This window comes from Rhinolophus hipposideros, assembly GCF_964194185.1.
Source record: "Rhinolophus hipposideros genome assembly, chromosome: 2".
In the NCBI taxonomy this organism is placed as follows: domain Eukaryota; kingdom Metazoa; phylum Chordata; class Mammalia; order Chiroptera; family Rhinolophidae; genus Rhinolophus; species Rhinolophus hipposideros.
In genome coordinates this window covers 9,135,689-9,155,397 of record NC_138048.1, presented here as the reverse complement: position 1 = coordinate 9,155,397, position 19,709 = coordinate 9,135,689, and the positions used below count along the sequence as shown (strand labels likewise).

Sequence of the window (19,709 nt, the reverse complement as noted above, 5' to 3'; positions counted from 1 at the left end):
CATAATAAATAAAATGACTTTCTAAGTTTGTGTCTTAATTGAACATTAATCCAAGAAAGAAAAATTATTTCACACAACAGTTTTCCATAGGCTACCATTTCCAGACAAATATCTTCTCAGAAGTGCCCACCTTTCTTGCCCCTGGGCGACCTGCTGGTCCTGGCAGCTGAAGCTCTTCTCCAACCTGGGCGGTTCTCTAAGCAGATACTCCTGAAGTGCTTGGAGATGAGCACTTGGGAAGATGAGGCAGTCTGGGAAGTCATGGTTAGAGGTACCCTCAAAGGAGGAGGAAAAGACTACCCCCATTATCTTTGTCAAAGGCACCTTTTCCGCCAAACACCACCCAAGGCCTCCAGGTGAAATCGGGCAGGCGTTTTTTCAATGCAGTAAAAACAATTGTGGTGTCAGTTTTTCTTTCCCTTAGGAACTGGTACTTTTTCTTTATAAACAACATGGGGCCAGGTAATTAATTACATTTCCCTTCTAATTTTGGCCACACAAAGCCATGAACCAAATCTGTAGTTTATCTTCAATAACTTTTTAGTACCCTATGACCTACATATCCCTGCATCATTTTCCTTTTTGTCTTTTTGTACCTTCATGAGTATTTTTGTTTTTATTGGTTGTGAAAACAATACATAATCACTGTTAAAATCCTGGCAAAGTACAGAAGAGTTTAGATAAGGAAAGAAAATGCATCAGTGAGCCTATTGGCTATATCACCATAAATAGTTTGGTATCTTTTTAACTTTTTGTTCCATTTTTCAAATATGAAAACTGTACAAAATATGAATTCATAGAATACACATATATAGGCAGATTTTATATATTATGTATATATAAATTTCCAAGAGAAATGAATACTTTTAAAGATGGCAGAGAGACATTTTCTTGAAGTAGATTCAGCGAGGGAGTGAAATCAGGAAGGAGGTGGGAGTAGTAGGGAAGTGGGGATTAATCGAGCTAAACTGTGGGTCCTGGCAAACAGTAAGGTTACACTGAGAAATACGAGAAAGGAAATGACTCAGGAACTCAGAGAGGGAGCAGAGATGAGACAGCAACATGAAAGAGTGAATGGCTTATCCTCTGTTTGGGAATGGGGTGAGGGGTGCTAAATGATTTGAACAATAGGAGAATTTAGTTTTCAGAGCACATCATCAGCCATGTATTAAGTTCTTGTGAGTAACGCCCCTTGCATTTGGCATTCAGACTGGGGGCCACTCTGGACATCATACAAGCGAGCCTCAGGGCAGAGTGATGTCCTGTCGCCTGGTCTGCAGAGGTTGGGAATTTGAGTGGCTTTCTTCTCAGAGTTGTTTCAGAGCAGTGCGAACCTCTCACTTAAGAAAGGCTCCCTCTTGTACTCGAGTCTTTGGGAAATACAGTGAGTGACACTTCTAATGAACAAGTCTGGGAACAAAACTCCTTTAAAAGCTGTGGCTGGGTGTAGAGTTTCAAGGGTGGGCTGCGGGAGGCTCCCAGGGTCCTGGTGGAGTTCTGGGACTTGCAGCCGTGGCTGAGTTGGACATCTTTGGGGTCAGACCTGTGGGAATGAGGGCCAGAGTGTTCATCCGGAAAGCCTTGTCGTCTGTCCCAGGGGATGGTGGCTGGCCAGCTTGGTGGCAGCCTGTAGGCAAGCTGGGCTCGTCTACTACTTGGGGTGTGGGTCTTTCTGCTCTCCCCAGATCCGGGAGCCACAGCCCACTTGTTCAGAATGGTGGAATGGGACCAACATTTGGGAATGCATCACTCTGGCCCCTGAATTATTCCTACCACTGACTGGTAGCTGAGTGACCACAGCAGTGTCCTCGTGTCTTCTGCCATGCCATGTCTATCAATCTGTCTCACCAGGGCTGCACTCACACAGGATCAGCAGCCATGGTGTCAGGGGGGGCTGAGAAAGCCTCATGAAAGAGAGAAGGATTCCTCTCCTGCTGGTACCACAGTGGAAAGTATGTAGGGCATGCCTACCTTGGAAAACAAGTTTTAATAGGCTGGGTCCTGAAGTAATAGTTAGTCAAAGGGCTTCTCAGCTCTAATTACTTTGCTAAAAAGCTAGTTTGCTTAACTCTGACATCCTCATCAGTTGTTTCCTCACTCTGAAGGCCTGTGATAACCCTCTGAGTTTCCACCAGACCCAAGTTGACAAGAGGATTTTATGAAAGCTTTAAGCAGAATGACAATTGTTAAATTGAAGGTGTAACTAAGACCATTATTTTTCAGTTTTCATTTTATGCATTTTATGCGTTTCATGCTTAGGTAATTGATTGTGATCTCTAGTTCAGTCTCTCTCCCCTTTGTTTTTTTTCTTAACAAGATAGTTCCGGTTCTTTGATTTTATTCCTCTCTGTTCATTTTCGATCTTTTTTGAAGACTGAGGATGGCTCCTACAGTAGTGAAACTCAACAGTTCAAAACTTAATTTTGCCTTCTTTTCTGAGGCTGACCTCTTTTCTTCTTCTTCTTCTTCTTTTTTTTTTTATCACACTCATTTAAAGGCCTTCTTAGGACAACATCCAAATTTTCAGTCAAGGCAATGGATGAGTTCCCCATGGCAATAGCTTCCAGCCTGGGATGAAGAAATCTGAAGAGGAGTTTTGGCAGTAGCAGTCTTCAACTGTGAGGAACAGAAGCAAAAGATAAATACAACTTCAGTTAAAATGAGTGATACTATTGGTTTCCAAAGGAGGCAATTTTTGTTTACATTCAGATGTGTTAACAGAGAGAACAATCACTGTCCTTTTCGTGTGGATCTGGGAGGGTCAGTAGTGTGTGTGTGTGTGTGTGTTGGGGGGGGGAACTTGGGGGGGTTAACATTGTTGCCAATTGGTTTGGGAGAGATAAGTCTAGTTGTAAGGCCTGGAACAGAGGACTGGCCTTCAGCTTCTGCTATCAGTTTGTTGTCTTTGATCAATATAGAAAGATCTCTGATAGAGTTCCTACAACAAAGTTGTGGCACCAGATGAGTATGCTCATCTTTAAAAGAAAAAAATAATAAACTCTCAAAAGAGCTAGAGCTTGTCGAGTGGCACAGGGATTATAAGGCCCCCGGAATGACCTGTGATGTGGTTTAGACAGAGGTCGGCAAAGCTGAAAATCCAGCTCCTCCTTCTAAGGATACATTCTCTGGGCAGAAATTTATGTTGTGCTAATTTCTCTGCGATTAAATCTGGATAACAAATACTGGAAGCTGTATATGACCATAAGTCTAATCATGTCTTCTCCCCCAGAACCTTTTATGCCTCAGCATCTTGGTTTCTCCATAATTTGGCACTTGCCTTCCTATACTTTGTTCTTGCTTCTCTGTTCTCCAGCTACATACACACAGTTGTTCCCTTGCGTAGTAGAACGTAAGCTTCTTGAGGGTTTTAAGTATTAACCTACGTGGACCTCACTGTGCCTTAAGCTTAGTTAGAGCTCAGTAATGTCTTGTGTATGAGGTTGGTTTCAGTTGGTTTCAAGGGCCCTGTCTTTGGCTGAGGACAGGTGGAGGTGACCTCATTATGTCAATTACATGAGCCAGGAGAGTGTGGGAGGGCCTGCTTCTAGAGAGGAGTTCACACCGTGGTGTGGTATCCTGGATGCGGGCTCCTTGGGCTGTGGGGAGGTACGTTGGGGTTGTCTGTTCCCTGGAAGGCAGAAAACCCCTAAGAGGGATTTTGCACATAGGGGCAGCTGGGACAGCTAAGTCATAGGTTTGTGTTCAGAGAGTCACCTGCAAAATCTCCAGCGTGGCCCAATTTGGATGGAGGGTAAGTGACCTGACCTTGGATGAAAACAACTGCCATGTGTCAGCTGCTTGTAAGCAGATCCTAAGGGAAGGAGAGCTACAGTCATTTAACTGTTGTGCTGTTATTGGTGATGGGGATAATGAGAATGATGCTGACAATTAAAAAGATAATTGTTTTCCTTCTTTTAGTCACATAGAAAAAATCACCACATGGCAAGACCCTAGGAAGGCGATGAATCAGCCCCTGAATCATATGAACCTCCACCCTGCTGCCACTTCCACACCAGCACCCCAGAGGTCCATGGCCGTGTCTCAGCCAAATCTTGGTAAGCCCAAGCTTTGACTCGGAGTAGAATCAATGAGTGTTCAACCAAGAGGCTGTGGAGCTCTGAGCAGCTCTGGTTGCCTTGGGGCCTACTCGGGCACCCAGATAGTGTTTTGCCTCCTTCTTGGCTGCCTTACCTTTCCACCACCTTTGCCTTCCTGTCTTGGCCTCTGCTGTGCAGCTCATGTTAGGCTACCTAACACTACAGTTCCGGCATCCCTTCCAATTGCCTTTATTGAAGTTCTTTGAAAAATCACGTAGGCCTTCTGTCTTCATCCAGATTAAAGCAAGTAGGGCACATACCCCTTCTCTGTGAATTTGGTCCCTGAGACTGTCAAAGGTACAATTCTGGCCTCAAATCCCTTCCCTTCCCTTTTCGCCCTCCCTTCCTCCAGGCCTCCCTTCTTTTTTTTTTCTGTAATGTGTAAGTGATGCCAGGGTAGGTGTTTTCTTGCCTTATCACGTTAAATCCTTACAACAATCCTATGAGAAGTGATAGCATTCCCATTTATAGATGCAGAAACTTTCTCAGTCACACAGCTTGCGACTAGCAGAGCTGGAGTTTGATTATAGAATGTATTCAGCCATTATATAATCTGCAGGAGGCTTTTTCCCATACCTGCCCTGGGATAGTATGACCCACTTGTCACATCGTTTGGAATGTTTAAATATGATTTTAGACTTGAAAAGTGATTATTTTCTGCTAATTGACTTTACTTCAAAAGAACTAAAATTCTGCCCAGTAGAGATAATCAGATGTGAATTAATACACTACAGCAATAGAACTAATCAGCTTTTATTGCAGTCATTCTCCTCCGCCCCCAAAGGCTAAAAATAAGAGGGCCAATTTTAAAGTTTTATAAAAGATGGTGCCATTTTCATGTAACATTTCCATTTAAAACAAATATCTAGATACTGCTCTATACACAGAATAGTTAATTTTGGGGAGTAAAAAGGATCTCCTGTTGGATTTTCAGGAATGAGCAGGATAAAAATGGAAGCCATTTTCCTAGACACCCTTCCCTCATACTGTGGCTTAGTCGAAGTGAATATGAACTTAAGTAACCCCGAGTCAACTTCAAGTAAATGTATTGTCTGTTTTTCCAGGAAATCTGGACCTACCATTTTAAAGCTTGCAGATATAAAACATATCCAAAAGCAAACAACTTGGAGTAACCTCTGTTGTGTTCCTTGTCTAAAGGGCAGATCAAGGAAAATGGTACCAATGCTTCTACCAGCAGTGGTAAACCAAAACTTCCCATGAGTCATTTGTACCCAGTACATAAGAGCTCAAGTAGAAAGCAGATGCAAGTGTAGTAAAGAAACCACAAATTAGCTATCATTAGTTTCAAGGTTTCTTTAACCATTTAATTTTCATTAAAAATTCTAAAAACTGATTATTAAAGTATTAACTTTATATTGAATCATAATTGGAAAAAATCTTTTATGGACCTGGTTAAAATAGATACAAACACTTTTTTTAATTAAATTTATTGGGGTGACAATTGTTAGTAAAATTACAGAGATTTCAGGTGTACAATTCTGTATTACATCGTCTATAAATCCCATTGTGTGTTCACCACCCAGAGTCAGTTCTCCTTCTATCACCATATATTTGATCCCCCTTACCCTCATCACCCCCACCCCCTTACCCTTTGGTAATACAAACATTTTTTTAAAGAGGTGTTCAAAAGTAAATCTTCCTCTTATCCCCATTCCTCTGTCCCTTATGTGTTGGCTGGAGCAACAAGTGTTTCCAGTCACATGTATGTAATCGTTCACGCAAATGCTAGCATATTATACCCACTGTTCCACACCTTGCTTTTTCCACTTCTATATCCGTATAGAGCTGCCTCATTCTTTTTAAAAAATTGCCTAATAACCCAACATATTGGTATGCTATAATTACTTTATTTAACTAGCCCCCATCTGATGGATATTTAGATAGTAGAGTGTTGCTAGTACATAAAACACTGGAGTTAATTTTTAAAAATTGTGCAATAAGTAGGAAGTAGACTGAAAAAGGACCTTAAAAGCTTGAAACTTGATACTGAAGGCACATGTGAATCTGCTTGTGTGTGCGCGCGCGCACACACACACACACACACACACACACACACACACACCATACCAAAAGCCCAATTGCTGGTATCGTATATCTAAAGAAATTGTAATCTGAATGTCTAAAACAAATTTACCTGTGGTTGAATAAAATATCTTACTTTCCAGATTTCTAATAAATTGGGGGGGCAGTAAATTTCTCAAGGCACACATTCTGGGGTTTTTCCAACAATATCTGAGTATCAGCCCATGGCAAAGTGTGCTACTAACCTATAGAGAATCACAGATGTGTCCGATAGATGGAAATGTAACGGGGAATGCAAAGTAAGCCCCACAGATGGGGATAATTTAGAGTCACAATCTGGTCCTAATTAATAAGTGATTTACTCAGAATATTTAATTTCAACCTATAGGTCTGCCTGTAGTTTATACTCTTTATTATCAGTCTTTAAAAATATAAGGAGCAGATTCTTTTCCTCTTTTTTTTTTAAGATGTAAAATATGGTATTTTCACTATTTTCAGAGAGAGGTATACAGATATGTATACAGAGGTATATAAAGAGGTATACAGATACAAATATTTCAGAAAGTGTTTTTGTATGTGTTACATATAATATACTGGTCATATATATTAGCATATATCAGTATTTTGAATATGATTCAAATTACTAAGTCTGTTTTACATCAACTGCAGTTTTTTTCTTTTTATCTTTTGACCAGAGCACATCCTCCTCCTCCTTCTCCTCCTCCTACTTCTTCTTAAATCTAGAACTTTGGTCTTTTCAAAGGAATGTAGCTGACAAATAAGTGAACTTAAGTGATATGTCCCCTTCACTGGGAGATATTTATGTATATGTGAAAATGATGTCAAAATACAGTTAATGACATGACTATCACATGATAGAATTTGTACCTTTTATAAGCTCATTTAATGTAATTCTACAGCTGTGATTTAATCAGCCACGTAGCTAAATATATTCAGCAATAAATCTCCTTTTGTTGGGATTCCATGTTTTTCTGTATGTTAGGTACACAGAGTTGGGGGCAGACTGTCAGAATGTCAATCCTGGCTCTGCCCGTTACTAGCTGGGTAACTCAGTTACTTAGTTGTACCTCAGTTTCCCCATATGTAAAATGAGGATTATTTTTATCGTATGAGATTATGTATATGAGTTTATATGTCCATGCCAGGTACATAATAAGCTATAAATGTTTATTCTTAATATCATCATTATTTGTGGAAAGAAAAGTTTTATATATTATTTAATTATAGAATGTTAGGCTTGAAGACATTTTCATTTTTTCATTCTAAAAGCTCTCAAGAAAGAAAGATTTATTTTGGGCAGGTTACAGTGCTGAGGGCTTTAAATTAGGAACGATGTTATTTATTCCTTTCAGTGAGGATAGCGCCCTCTGGTGGAAGTGTTTCAGTCCCCGTCCCTTCCTGAAACGTGGCTTGTAAATCAATCCATAGTTTAATTCCCAGAAGAGAACCTATTACTTAAAATGACTTATGAGTGACTTTGTAAAAACGGAGCATACTTTTGTCAGCCTGCATTCAATATCCAGTGAAAAGACATGTCTCTGTAGGATGGCAGATTTGTTGTATATCTAAACCCAGACTTTTCAAATGCCTCAGTAAACTAAATTAGAGACTCTGCAGGGTAGAAATGTAAGAAAAATTTTTTTGCGCCTTATTTCAAATAACCATTTCCGGTTTTGTCTAGTTTTTAACTGAAATTGTTGTTTTCATATTTAGCAAATCATGTTGTTTATCCTTTGATTCTGTCTGAGCAGATTAGTGACTTCTGAGTCTGAGTGCCCAGAGATAGTGAATGGAAGAAGAAAGGAAGACCTTGGAGGACTTTAGATACTAAAGAGGAGAGATTACCACAGGGTGGAAGCCTATCTAAAGGCTGAAAATTTGTTTGGAATCTTCACTTTCATGTAACACTTTCCTTGTAGGAAGGAAAATTACTACACATGTGAAAGTTGATTTGTTTCATACCACAAACCAGATAGGATCCCATATCCTTTAAGTGGGCTGTTGGTATGATTAATTACTATTAATAACCACTAATTTTTTAAGGAGTTAAAAAAATGAAACAAAAACAAAACAAACAAAAAACAAAGACTCTACGCAGGCCCTGTTATAATACATAGGACTCTGGGCTTGGGGAAGATGGGAGTCTGCTAAAGAAATCAGATAGGGTATTAGGGTGGTGATAGGGGTGGGTGCAGGGCAGAGGACCTTTTTGTTTAGTGGTTGATTGGAAGAACTTGAAGTCAGAACTGACTTTCTCTTGGGTTAGAGACTGGTTGCGGTAGTTGTTTAACTTCTCTGAGTCTCATCTTTTTTATCTATAATGAGAACACCCGCCTCACAAAGTTGTTGTGAGTATTTAGAGACCATGCCGTGGTCCCTGGCCTAGACGGCCCCTGAGAGATACATTGTTATAACTCACTGTTAGCTGGTGGCCTGGTGTCCCGTCACTTTTCTGGCCCCCATGTAGTGAAGGCAGAGCCTGTGTATGCTCCTTTCTCAGCCACCATTCCTGCAACTTTTGTTCCTGCAAGTTTTCTCCCCGTTTGGGCACTTTTGCTTACACATTGTGAAAATGAGCTGTAACCCCAGACAACAACTGCGAGGGGATGAAGAGGACAGCGCTGGTGACCCGGCTCCTTCATTGCCCGTCATTCATGGGGGGTTTGGGGAAAGCAGGAGAGCTGAAATCATGCAGCAATTTAGCATAGCCCTATATTTTACAGTATTGTTGCCAAGAGAAAGTGACATGCAGTTTTGCCTTGTCTGTGATTATCTTAGCGATCATCAACCAGGGTTTGTGTAGCTGGGCTCCTGTCACACGTTAATGACCTCTTTGCTGGAGTGAAGCCCTGGCTGAGGGTGCCAGTATCCTTCCAGACAGGACAGGAAAAATAAAGACTATATAACAACTTCACCAGCCCTCTCCGGTTTAGAAACTTTTGGTAAAGTGCAGCCAGAGTATATTTTTAATGCTATAGGCATTTAAAAAATAGCGCACGCGCACACACACACACACACACACACACTCTCCCCCCCTTTGAAGATGTGCTATCCACCAGGCCAGAGTCTAAGTCCTCCAGGTCTGTCTTGATCTGTACTTCAAATTGCAAACACATGTGTGGGTTTTTCTTTTCTGCAGGGCATGCTTTTCAAGACAAGATGGAAAATCTTGTCTGTGCTCATTTGCTAAGTTGGCTCATTCTTCCCTCTAGGAAGAGTACAGAGGCACTTAAAATCAAGTGCAAGTAAAATATCAAAAGCAAGTAAAATAGCTAAAGGGACCCCTCAGTCTAGTGTTACTTAAAGCACGTAGAAAGGTATCCTGAAAGTTTGCTAAATGTCAGGTTTATGCATAGGACCTCTTATTTTTTTCTTTTTCTAGTGATTTTTCTTTTCCTAATCAAATTTGTGTGGTGAGCTCATGGGAGACACATCTGCTACTGTGATTTTTCCAGCTCTGATGTTCTTACTACTTTTTGAACTTTGTGGTTTCTGCAGGATAAATTAGCCTGAAGTGCACTAGCACATACGTGCGTGAACCCAAAGGCAAATTGAAAACCTCCATATTTTATGGAGGACGGTGGAGGTGAGGGGGTTAGGTAGGATTGGGGTGGCGAAAAGTGAGTGTTTATGGAAGGGAAGGAAGACTGGTAGACACAGAAAAGGGAGAAGATTCTGTTAGAAAGGTGTTTTTTTTTCTTGATTAAAAAAAAGAATGGTTTTCTAAACTCCATAGGAAATCAATATGATTTTCTTCTTAGATGGATTTGGAGGAAGCCACTATTGTCAGAATTTACTCTGTTTAATCAACATTATTGAAGACTTCTCTTTGGGTTTTCAGAAGAGATTCATTACGGTTCCTTTCTTTTAAGGCCTTTAAGGAATATTCGAAATGGGTGCTCAAAACAAATCATTAAATCAACTGATTCAATTCCTCTTGTGCAATAAAATAGGATATAATGGTATGTAAACATATGAATGTTGTATTTTCCTGGCCTATTCTATTTATCTTAATATGCATGAATCTTTTATGTATATCAATATTCATTTATCTTGATATATTAAGTTTAGGTGATGAAGACATAGGTTTTATTATGTGAAATTTAGAAATTTTTGTTAGAAAATCTCCTCTTTTATAAGAAGTCTCAAGAGCCATTAAATGTTGGAAGCCACAATTTTCCTAAGAAAAGGTTCTCCAAGATAAAATTCCTGAGTGGTTACTAGATGAATACTTTGGAAAACTGTACACAAATATGTATTATTTATATTTTAACCCCCCTCCCAATTAAATGCCTGCAATATGAAAATAAATATATTTTTAACTATTAAAATAATAGTTATAAGGATTATGTGGCACATGGAAAACTCTTTATGTCAGTCTAATTTTATAAAGCAGGCAAAATTGCTTATGCTATGGTTATAATTTTAGTTTTTAAAAAAGACTGCGCACGTTGTTTTTCCCCACACGATTTTGCTCTCCATCTGTGTATTTCTAGCCCTTTGCCAAGTGCACTATGCATCTCAGGTGCACCATTTTGTAGAATAAATGTATTGAGTAAATCAATTCTGTATTTTTAAATGTTGATAGTGATTATAGTAAGACTTTTTATTTTTTAAAGATTTTTATTAAAATATCGCTGACATACAATATCACTAGCTTCAGGTGTATACCATAAATACTCAACACTTACATACCTAAAGAAGTGATCACCATGATAAGTCCAGCAAGCATCTGACACCTCACCACGCTATCACAACATTATTGACTATATTTCCTATGAGGTATATATTACATCTCCATGACTTATTTGTTTTATACCTGGAAATTTGAATTTCTTATTCCGCTGTATCTCCCCCCCTCCTTTTCTAATTTTTCAATTACAGTTGATATCAGAAGTACAGCATAGTGTTTAGACATTTATATAATTTAAGAAGTGACCCCCCCTGACTAGTCTAGTACCCACCTGGCACTATACATAGTTATTACCATGTTATTGACTATATTCCCTGTGCTTTAGTTTACATCTGCATGACTGTTTTGTAGCTACCTATTTGTACTTCTTAACCCCTTTACCTTTTTCATCCTGCCCTCCAACCCCCATCACATCTATTACCCCGGTAAATCTAGTATCCACCTGACACCAAAAATAGATATTATGCTATACCCTATGACTACTGTGTAACAACCAGTTTGTACTTCTTAATCCCTTTGCCTTTTCCACCTGTCCCCAACCAACCCCCCCTCCCATCTGGCAACCATCAAAATGTTCTCTGTATCTATGAGTTTGTTTCCACTTTGTTTGTTTGTTCATTGGGTTCTTCAGATTCCACTTATAAGCGAAATCATATGGCATTTGTCTTTGTCTGACTTACTACACTCAGCACAGTACCCTCTAGGTCCATCCATGTTGTTGCAGATGGCAAGATTTCATTCTTTTTTATGGCGGAATAATATTCCATTTTATATATATATATACACGTATATATATACACACACACACACATACTCACACACTCCTTTTTATCCATTCATCCATTCAGGGACACCCAGATTGCCTTCACATCTTGGCTATTGTAAATAATGCTTCAATGAACATATAGACGTACACATCTGCTCAGAGTAGCATTTTGGGTTTCTTTGGATAAATACCCAGGAATGGGATTACTATGTCCTTCTTTGTCTCTTGTTATAGCCTTTATTTTAAAGTGTATTTTGTCTGGTATAAGTATTGCTACCCCAGCTTTTATTTTTTTCCATTTTCGTGAAATACCTTTTTCAATCCCTTTACTTTCAGTCTGTGTGTGTCCTTTGATATGAAGTGAGTCTCTTGTAGGCAGCATATGTAAGGATCTTGTTTTCTTATCCATTCAGCCACCCTATGTTTTTTTTTTTTTTTAAATCTACATGAGACTTACTTTATTTATTTTTTATTTTTTAAAGATTTTATTGGGGAAGGGGAACTTTCCGAGCTTCCCCTAGCTCTTTGTGTAGGCTGTGTGTGCCTTCCTGTTGTAGTTGGGTCTTTGTTGCTGTTTCCATGTCAGTGGGAGGGATCAACCTTCAGGCTCATTGGTTGTGAGGACTCAACTTGACTACAGTGGAGGATTTGTGGTGCAGGGGCTTACCCTATGAAGCAGGATTCACTTTAGCAGGGCTCTGATGTCTTCCCAGTCTGCCCTTTGGGTGTGTCTCCTTGGAGGTGGCCAGGTGATGCTTTGGCTCAGTCCGAAGGTGACCCCCGGGTGTGCCAGCCCTGGGGCCTCCTGGGAGGGGATCCACTGCAGACCAAGTTCAGATGCAGCCTGTGCCCTGCCTGGAGCCACCTGGCATGACCCACAAAGCAAGCTGCAGATGGCTGCTGCCTGTGCTGTGCTTGGAGGTGCCTCGAGAGGCCAAGCCCTGAACTGAGGGCTTTTATTAGTATCATGTTTAGGGCTGCTCAGCCAGCGATATAGGACATGCCAAAAGCAGATGCTGCTTGTTTGGGTTTTGTGAACCTTTGAGAGATTTTAGGTAAGTCCGCAGCATGAGCCCAGGTAGGCCATTTGTACAGAAAAGCCACTGGAAGCGGCTTGAGTGGGCCTGCAAGTTCCATGAGGTGGGGTCTCCAGGAATCACCAGGTTGGGATAGTCCAGGTTGATAGAGACTCAGATATGGTGGCTGCCTGCATCTGCACTCCAGGAGTTGGGGGGCTCAACAAATAAACAATGGCTCCCCCTAGCTTATCCACCAGGGAGAAAGCTGCTCCGCCAGCCCTCTCCCTGAAGCCAGACAACTCAGTTCTTCCCCGTATGTCCCTGACACCTTGCAAGCTGCTGCCCCAGTGCTGGAGCTCAGAGTGAGTGATTCTGTCAGCGAGTAAGTCTGTGTGTGGTCCCTTTAACAGGAACCCCTGAGACTGCAGCAGCCCTCATCTCGCTCACCAACAATTTCCACTGGTGTTCACAACCAGAAATTACAGGGATTTCTCTCCCCGACATTGGCACTGGGCTGGGGAGCCTGGTGTGGGCCAGGACACCTTGCTCCTCTGAGGTGGGGGGGACCTCTGCAGCTGAGATATCCCTTCTGATTTAGTCACATGCGGGTGTGGTACCGCTGTGTCTCTGCCCCTCCTAACAGTCTTGAGGTGACTTCTTCTGTATGTCCTTAGTTATAGGACTTCTGTTCAGCTAGACTTCTGGCGATTCTCAACGATGGTTTTTCTGTGGTTTTATTGTAATTTTGATGTGGTCATGAGAGTAGGTAAGCAGAGCATTTACCTACTCTACCATCTTCCCTGGAGATATGGTAAAACTTTTGGATTGGGATGATTCTCTTTACTTTTCTGTAATATGATTATATTTCTTTTATAATATCTAAAAGGAAAACAAAAAAGAACCAGTTGGTGCCTTGAGCTTTTTATGGTGGGAGAGAAAGATGTTGTGTTAGGAAGAAAGCTGTAGCCCCTATGTGCAATATATACGGAACTATGAATAGTAAGCTTTTGCAGTTGACTGAGTCTGCCTGTGGCAAAGAAGTCATTCCCTGGTCTCTAAGGTCAGTGTTTCTCCAAGTGGGGGTTCATCTCTAACACTAGTCAGATCCCTTGGAACAGACGTACATCTTCAGAACCCTGAAGATGTCTGATTGCTCCTCAAAGAACAATCATGGGCTGCTGGTAGGAGGAATATTGCCTAGGCCCCTCCCCTGGGAAATCCTGTTTCAGATGATGTCGGGTCAGGTCTGGGCAGAGGTGCTATTTCCATGTGCCCAGATGACTTTGGTTATCAGCCAGGTGTAGGAACCACAATAGAATTGTGTGTGTTAGCACTGTGATTGGAGAATGCTATCACAATAAATGGCAAACACCCACTCAGATGTTCAATCTTTAACTTCAGTCACTTGAAAAGAACTCCAAAGATGCTCACCAACTTTTTGACTGGATTCTTTGTCCAAAATGGACATTAATTGTGCCATTGGTATTTGTTACTTTGGCACTTATTGGTGTTGGTACACATGAGTATTGGGTTTATGAACACCGAAGCCACTTTCCAGAAAGTTTTGACCCCGATCATACCAGGTAAACTTTATAAACTAGAGGAAACGTTGTGGTTCGGGATCCAGATTATTGAACTGTACTGTCTAAATTCACAGGGTGTGTAAGCCTGCCTTTAACTACTCTTGCCAACATTTGGGTAGAGTCAGGCCTCTGAAGGCATAAACCCCTGAAAATTCCAGAGGGGCTCCCCATAGCCTGAAGAAGAGCCCTGAACCAAGGCTGGCTGTCGCTAGTGCCATGTCTAGGGCTGCTCAGCCAGAGATATGGGACATGCCAAAGGCAGATGCTGCTTGTTTGGGTTTTGTGAACCTTTGAGAGAATGTACGTAAGTCTGCAGCATGAGCCAAGGTAGGCCATTTGTACAGAAAAGCCCCTGGAAGCAGGTTGCGTGGGGTGAGGTCTCCAGGAATCACCAAAGTGGGATAGGCCAGGTTGACGGAGCCTCAGATAGGGCGGATGTCTGCACTCCAGGAGTGGGGAGGGCTCAACAAATAAACAGTGGCTTCCCCTAGCTTATTCACCAGGGAGAAGGCTGCTCCTAGGAAGGCGGTAAAGGCCAGGTCAAGCTTTTCCTTAGTCCCTTTGTGTGCACCACATTATTTATTTATTTATTATGTACGTATGTATGTCATCTAATCACTTCCCCAACTGTTGAAAGTTTTAAAAATAATTTTGACAGTTTTAGTACTATCTGCTGGCTGACTTCCAATAGTTTGCCCTTGGGAAGTTCCTTGTTGTGGAGCATTTCGCCTGAAGTTTGAGGCAAAGGCATTCTGGGATGGTTTGTCATTTGACCACTTATTCCAAATCGATAAGTGCCTAGTGACATTTGGACACTGTTCTTTGATGTCCTCTTTGTGGCCCCTGGTGATGCTGTCCCCTGCTGTGTGTGATCATCACCTCCCCCACCCCATATCAACTGGAAGATTGATTTCTGCTTCCTTTTGGGAATCTAAATTTATTCCCTGCGTATTTTGCAGTTGCTAGTGGTCAGAACAGCTGTTCCACCACACGTGACTCAGAATAATTCTCTGTGATGGAGTCAGCAAAATAATACTGTAAAAGACACCAGGAAAACAAAAGCATTCGTAGTCTTTTCTTATTTAGTGCTAAAGAGAGAAAGATCACCCCTTCTCCTTGGTTTTAGAAGGAAAAAAAGGAATAAAATAAGATCCTAAACGTATTTGAGGCAGCAAGATTGAAGAATGTTCTTCCCCTCCTAAGCCCCCCCATATTATATAATTATTATGTGATCATTGTAGAAAACGCTGATCAGTAAAAAATGAGAAAATAAAAAGCACTGTAATCATACCATTCAAATCACACTAACATCTTCTCATATATATGCCTTTTTTTCCAATACAAACATAAACAAAAAAAGGTTGGAAAATCCTCTACATTCTTTTTTGTAGCCTGCTTTTTTTTCACTTAATGTATCATGAACAGCTTTGCATTTCAACAAATGTTTTTCTGCGGCATTTTTTTATTTGCTGTTTTTATTGGAAAAGCAGCACAAACATGGCAAAAAATCCAAACAGTTCCAAAGAGTAATCATGAGAAACAAGTCTCCTTCACACTAGAACCCCCAGCCCTTCTTTCTTCCCCACTGCTACCAGTTTCCTGAGTATTCTAGAAACAGTCTGCATGCATGTGCTTGCTTGGATGTACATGTCTTTTTAAAACTTAACATATCTCAGAGAGCTTTCTTAATTAGGACTTTAGATGTCCTAATAGATTAATTCTTTGTCAGTAATATTCCACTCTGTTGATGTACTGTAATTTATTTAACCAGTCCCCTATGCTGGATATTTAGGTTCTTTTCTCATTACTGTTGTTAAACAATGCTACAGGGTTCATCCCTGTACATAAATCCTTGTGCCATATGCTGTTTCTATGCAGGATAATTTTGCAGAGGTGGAATTCCTGGGTCAAAGATTATGTGCATTAGAATTTGTAATAGATACCCACTTCCCTCTAAAATGGTTACATAAATTTATAGTCCTACCAACAATGGATCAAAGTGCTTCTTAACCCCTACGTGGGCCAATAATGTCCATTATCCAACTTTTTAGTCTTTATAATTCTGATAAGTACAAACTAGATTGTCATTGTTTATATGTTTTTTTAACTTATAGGTCGACTTGGGAAAATTTCTGTTTATAAACCATTATATCATGTTAATGGCTGTGCCATGTGTGACTACCATAATTTATTTAACCATTTCTGAGAGACATATAGGCTGATTGTACTTTTTATTATAAATGATGGTACAGTAAAATTCTTGTACATACATTTTTGTGTCTTCCTTTAATTCCCTCATTTGTTCCAGTTTCTCTGGATTCTTTGTTAGTGAAGTAGAAGAATGTCTTTAAAAATACGATTTTGATATGGTTTGCTTTTATGAAACTAAAGAAGTAATTGTCTGCAGATCCACTGTGTGTGTTGGAGGGAGGGATTTGTTTGGGGTACTACTTTCTTTTATAAAAAATGATTTAATGTTGCCACAAAAAACGTATTTTTAACCAGGCACCTAGCTTTCCTACTAGCTCTGTTTTTCAGCTTGCATATCCATATGTTTTTGACTAAGCCATAAATGGAAGTTTCATTTGAAGTTATTTTGCTTCCCAGTACTACATGTCATGAATTTCATTCCATATTATTTTCGTCCTTTTCCTTTCCAGTATTATATTTCTCAGACACCAATGAAGAGTGAGTTGTGAGTTTTCAATTTTGCCAAGAGTTAAATATTTGCAGAGCTGGAAAAAAAATAAAGCAATTTTTAATGTGGCTGATTTAGTCCTGGCTCACAAGACTTTCATTTAGCTTCTTCAAAGCTCATACTTTAAATATCAAGAAAAATATTCTATTTCCACCCTTATCAACTACCACAATGCCTGCATTAATTAGAATGGCACTATAATTTCTCCCCAAATGGAATTGGATCACCCCCTCCTAACAAAGTGAATGCTCTGGGCAGCTGCATGGGGAAGGTTCTGGACTCCTTGCCCCCTTTGTGCATGTTGTTTTTCTGTTGCTACTGCCTGGGACACTTGCAAAGGAGGAACACTCCTCAGTGTCCTTTTTCCATCTGACACTCCTGTTCCCATCGATAGCATGTCTCATTTGCTTGTGTGTTGTCTTCCCTTCTGTCTCCACTGCAGTTTTAAGCACAAAACTGTTTTCCCTGTCATTTGAGGGAATCCTAGGGCCCAAACTATTAAAATAGCGTGGGTTTGGCCTGAGACATTCCTTCCTGAAACACTCTTCCTTCTGCTAATTCCTTCTCCAGCCGCAGCGCTGCGCTCCTCAGCTTGTCCATTTTTCCCCCTTTTGTCAAGAATGCCAAGAAGAAACAGTTTCTTCAGCTGTGACCCTGCGAAGTGAGGGATTTTTACCACAGGGCCTCATGCTTCATGGTCAACTAGTGCTCTTGGAGCCCAGCTTACCCCCCCAAAAAACTTATAATTCTTTAGGCCAGTGTCTTGGCAGGTACAGCAATAAGGAGTTGTTTCTTCTGAAAGACCTTCTCGTCCAGTCCCATAGGGCAATGTCTTCCCAGTCTCTCTGTTTTTGAAAATGAGATTTTTTTAAAATTGAGATATAATTGATAGATAACGTTTTATTAGTTTTAGGTATACAACATAATGATTTGATATATGTAATATATTGCAAAATGATCATCACAATAAATCAAGTTAACATCCATCACCTCAGAATTACAAGATGTTTTTCTTACAATGAGAATTTTCAAGATCTACTCTCTTAGCAACTTTCAAATATGCAATACAATATTATCAACTATAGTCACCATGCTGTACATTATATGTCCGGGGCTTATTTATTTTATAATTGGAATTTGTACTTTTTGACCGTCTCACCCAGAATTATTTCTACATTAGCTGCTGGGGGTGCGTGTAGAGGTGGGGAGGCTGGAAGGAACAGTGAGTAGAGGTATCACATATTACAACCTGTAGCATATATTGCAACCACGGTTCTCTCCCTTCCAAACCCCAGTCAGTTCTCAAACCCATTGTTTAGTAGGGGTTTCCTCAAAGGTAAATAATGCCATAGGACAATGGCCCGTACATGACGCAGTTTCTCTGGACCCTGCCAGACTGAGAATTTTCAATCTCCAGGGAGTTTAGGGTGTGTAGAAAGAAGTTTTTCTTTGTTGTTAGGTATTTCTTTCTTTCTTTCTTTTTTTTTTTTTTAATATGTCACTTTTTATTTTAAAATAATCTTAAACTTACAGAAGAGTTCAAGGAACACCCGTGTATCCTTTGCCCAGATTTGCCTTTGTTAATTGTTTGTGATTTGCCACATTTGCTTATCTCACTTTTTCTGTATGTATTTATATGCATAAATAAACACATATATTTAAATTATTTTTTGGAACCCTTTGAGACTTAGTTGGAGCCATCATGCCCTTTTACTCCTAAATACTTCAGATTGTATTTTCTGAAAGGGCATTCTTACAGCAGCACAGCATAGATATCAAAATCAGGAAATTTAACATTGGCACAATACTGCTGTCTAATCCACAGTCTACACTTGAAATTTTATTTATCACAATAATCTTTTCAGCTATTTGGGGTTCTGATCTAGCATCTGTCAAGGATCATGCATTACATTTAGTCGTCTTGTCTCATTAATTTGTATCTGGAACAATTCCTCAGCCCTTGTGTTTCTGGAACTTGACATTCTTGAAGAGTATTGGCCAGTTGTTTTGTAGAGTGATTTTTAATTTGGATTTGTCTGGTGTTTCCTCATGATTTAGATTTAGGTTATACATTTTGGGACGGAATACCACAGAAGTGATGTGTTCTGCTCATTGAATCCTATCAGGAGACACATGATGGCATTTTGTCCCAGTCCAGGTGATGTTGGCTTTGATCGCTTGAGTAAGACAGTATCTGTAGGAAGTGGGGAGAGGACAGTTTGCCTGAATCACCTGGCTCCTCTAATGAGTATGTTTCATAAAAACAATGCGATAAAAGGAAAATCTTTTTGGAACACCAGGTCTCCATAAAGTATGGCCTCAGGTCATTTAAACCCTTCTCCTTGGGATGACAGGCAAATGCCATTTCCAGCATGCTTCGTGAAGCTTTACAGAACAGTATCGAATTGGCAAATAATATATCTATGTAGCTGTATGCTCAGAGAGAGAGTTTTAAAATGAAAGTGATGCCTCCATCCATTTATTCCCTACTCTTGCCTCTTACGAAAGACATCATTCCAAAGGATACCTATGAATAATTGAGTTCAGTGGGGTAAAGGGAGACTGTCGCTAAAAAAATAATAAAGCCAGGGAGAAAAATGCATACGACAGGTATACCCTGTGTGGTTTCTACAGGTGCCTGCCGATTTGGCTTTCAGACTTGGGGAAGTCTGTTGCAAAGAGGGTGGTGATATGTTCAATTACAGGAGTCAAAGCATTTGTGAACTAAAGGCTGACTTGGCGATGAGGAGAAACCTATTTTTCCCTAAGATGGAGTTCTCCCTCTGCTT

General features: G+C 40.3%; 1 protein-coding gene across 1 annotated transcript in view; it reads left to right on the top strand.

Moving 5' to 3' along the window:
- WWTR1 (WW domain containing transcription regulator 1) overlaps window positions 1-19,709 on the top strand; it is a 130,733-nt gene that overhangs the window by 71,674 nt on the left and 39,350 nt on the right. Inside the window, exon 3 of the mRNA XM_081064085.1 lies at window positions 3,919-4,055. Within this exon, the coding sequence (XP_080920211.1) occupies window positions 3,919-4,055 (137 nt within the window). The remainder of the gene's footprint in view (window positions 1-3,918; window positions 4,056-19,709) is intronic.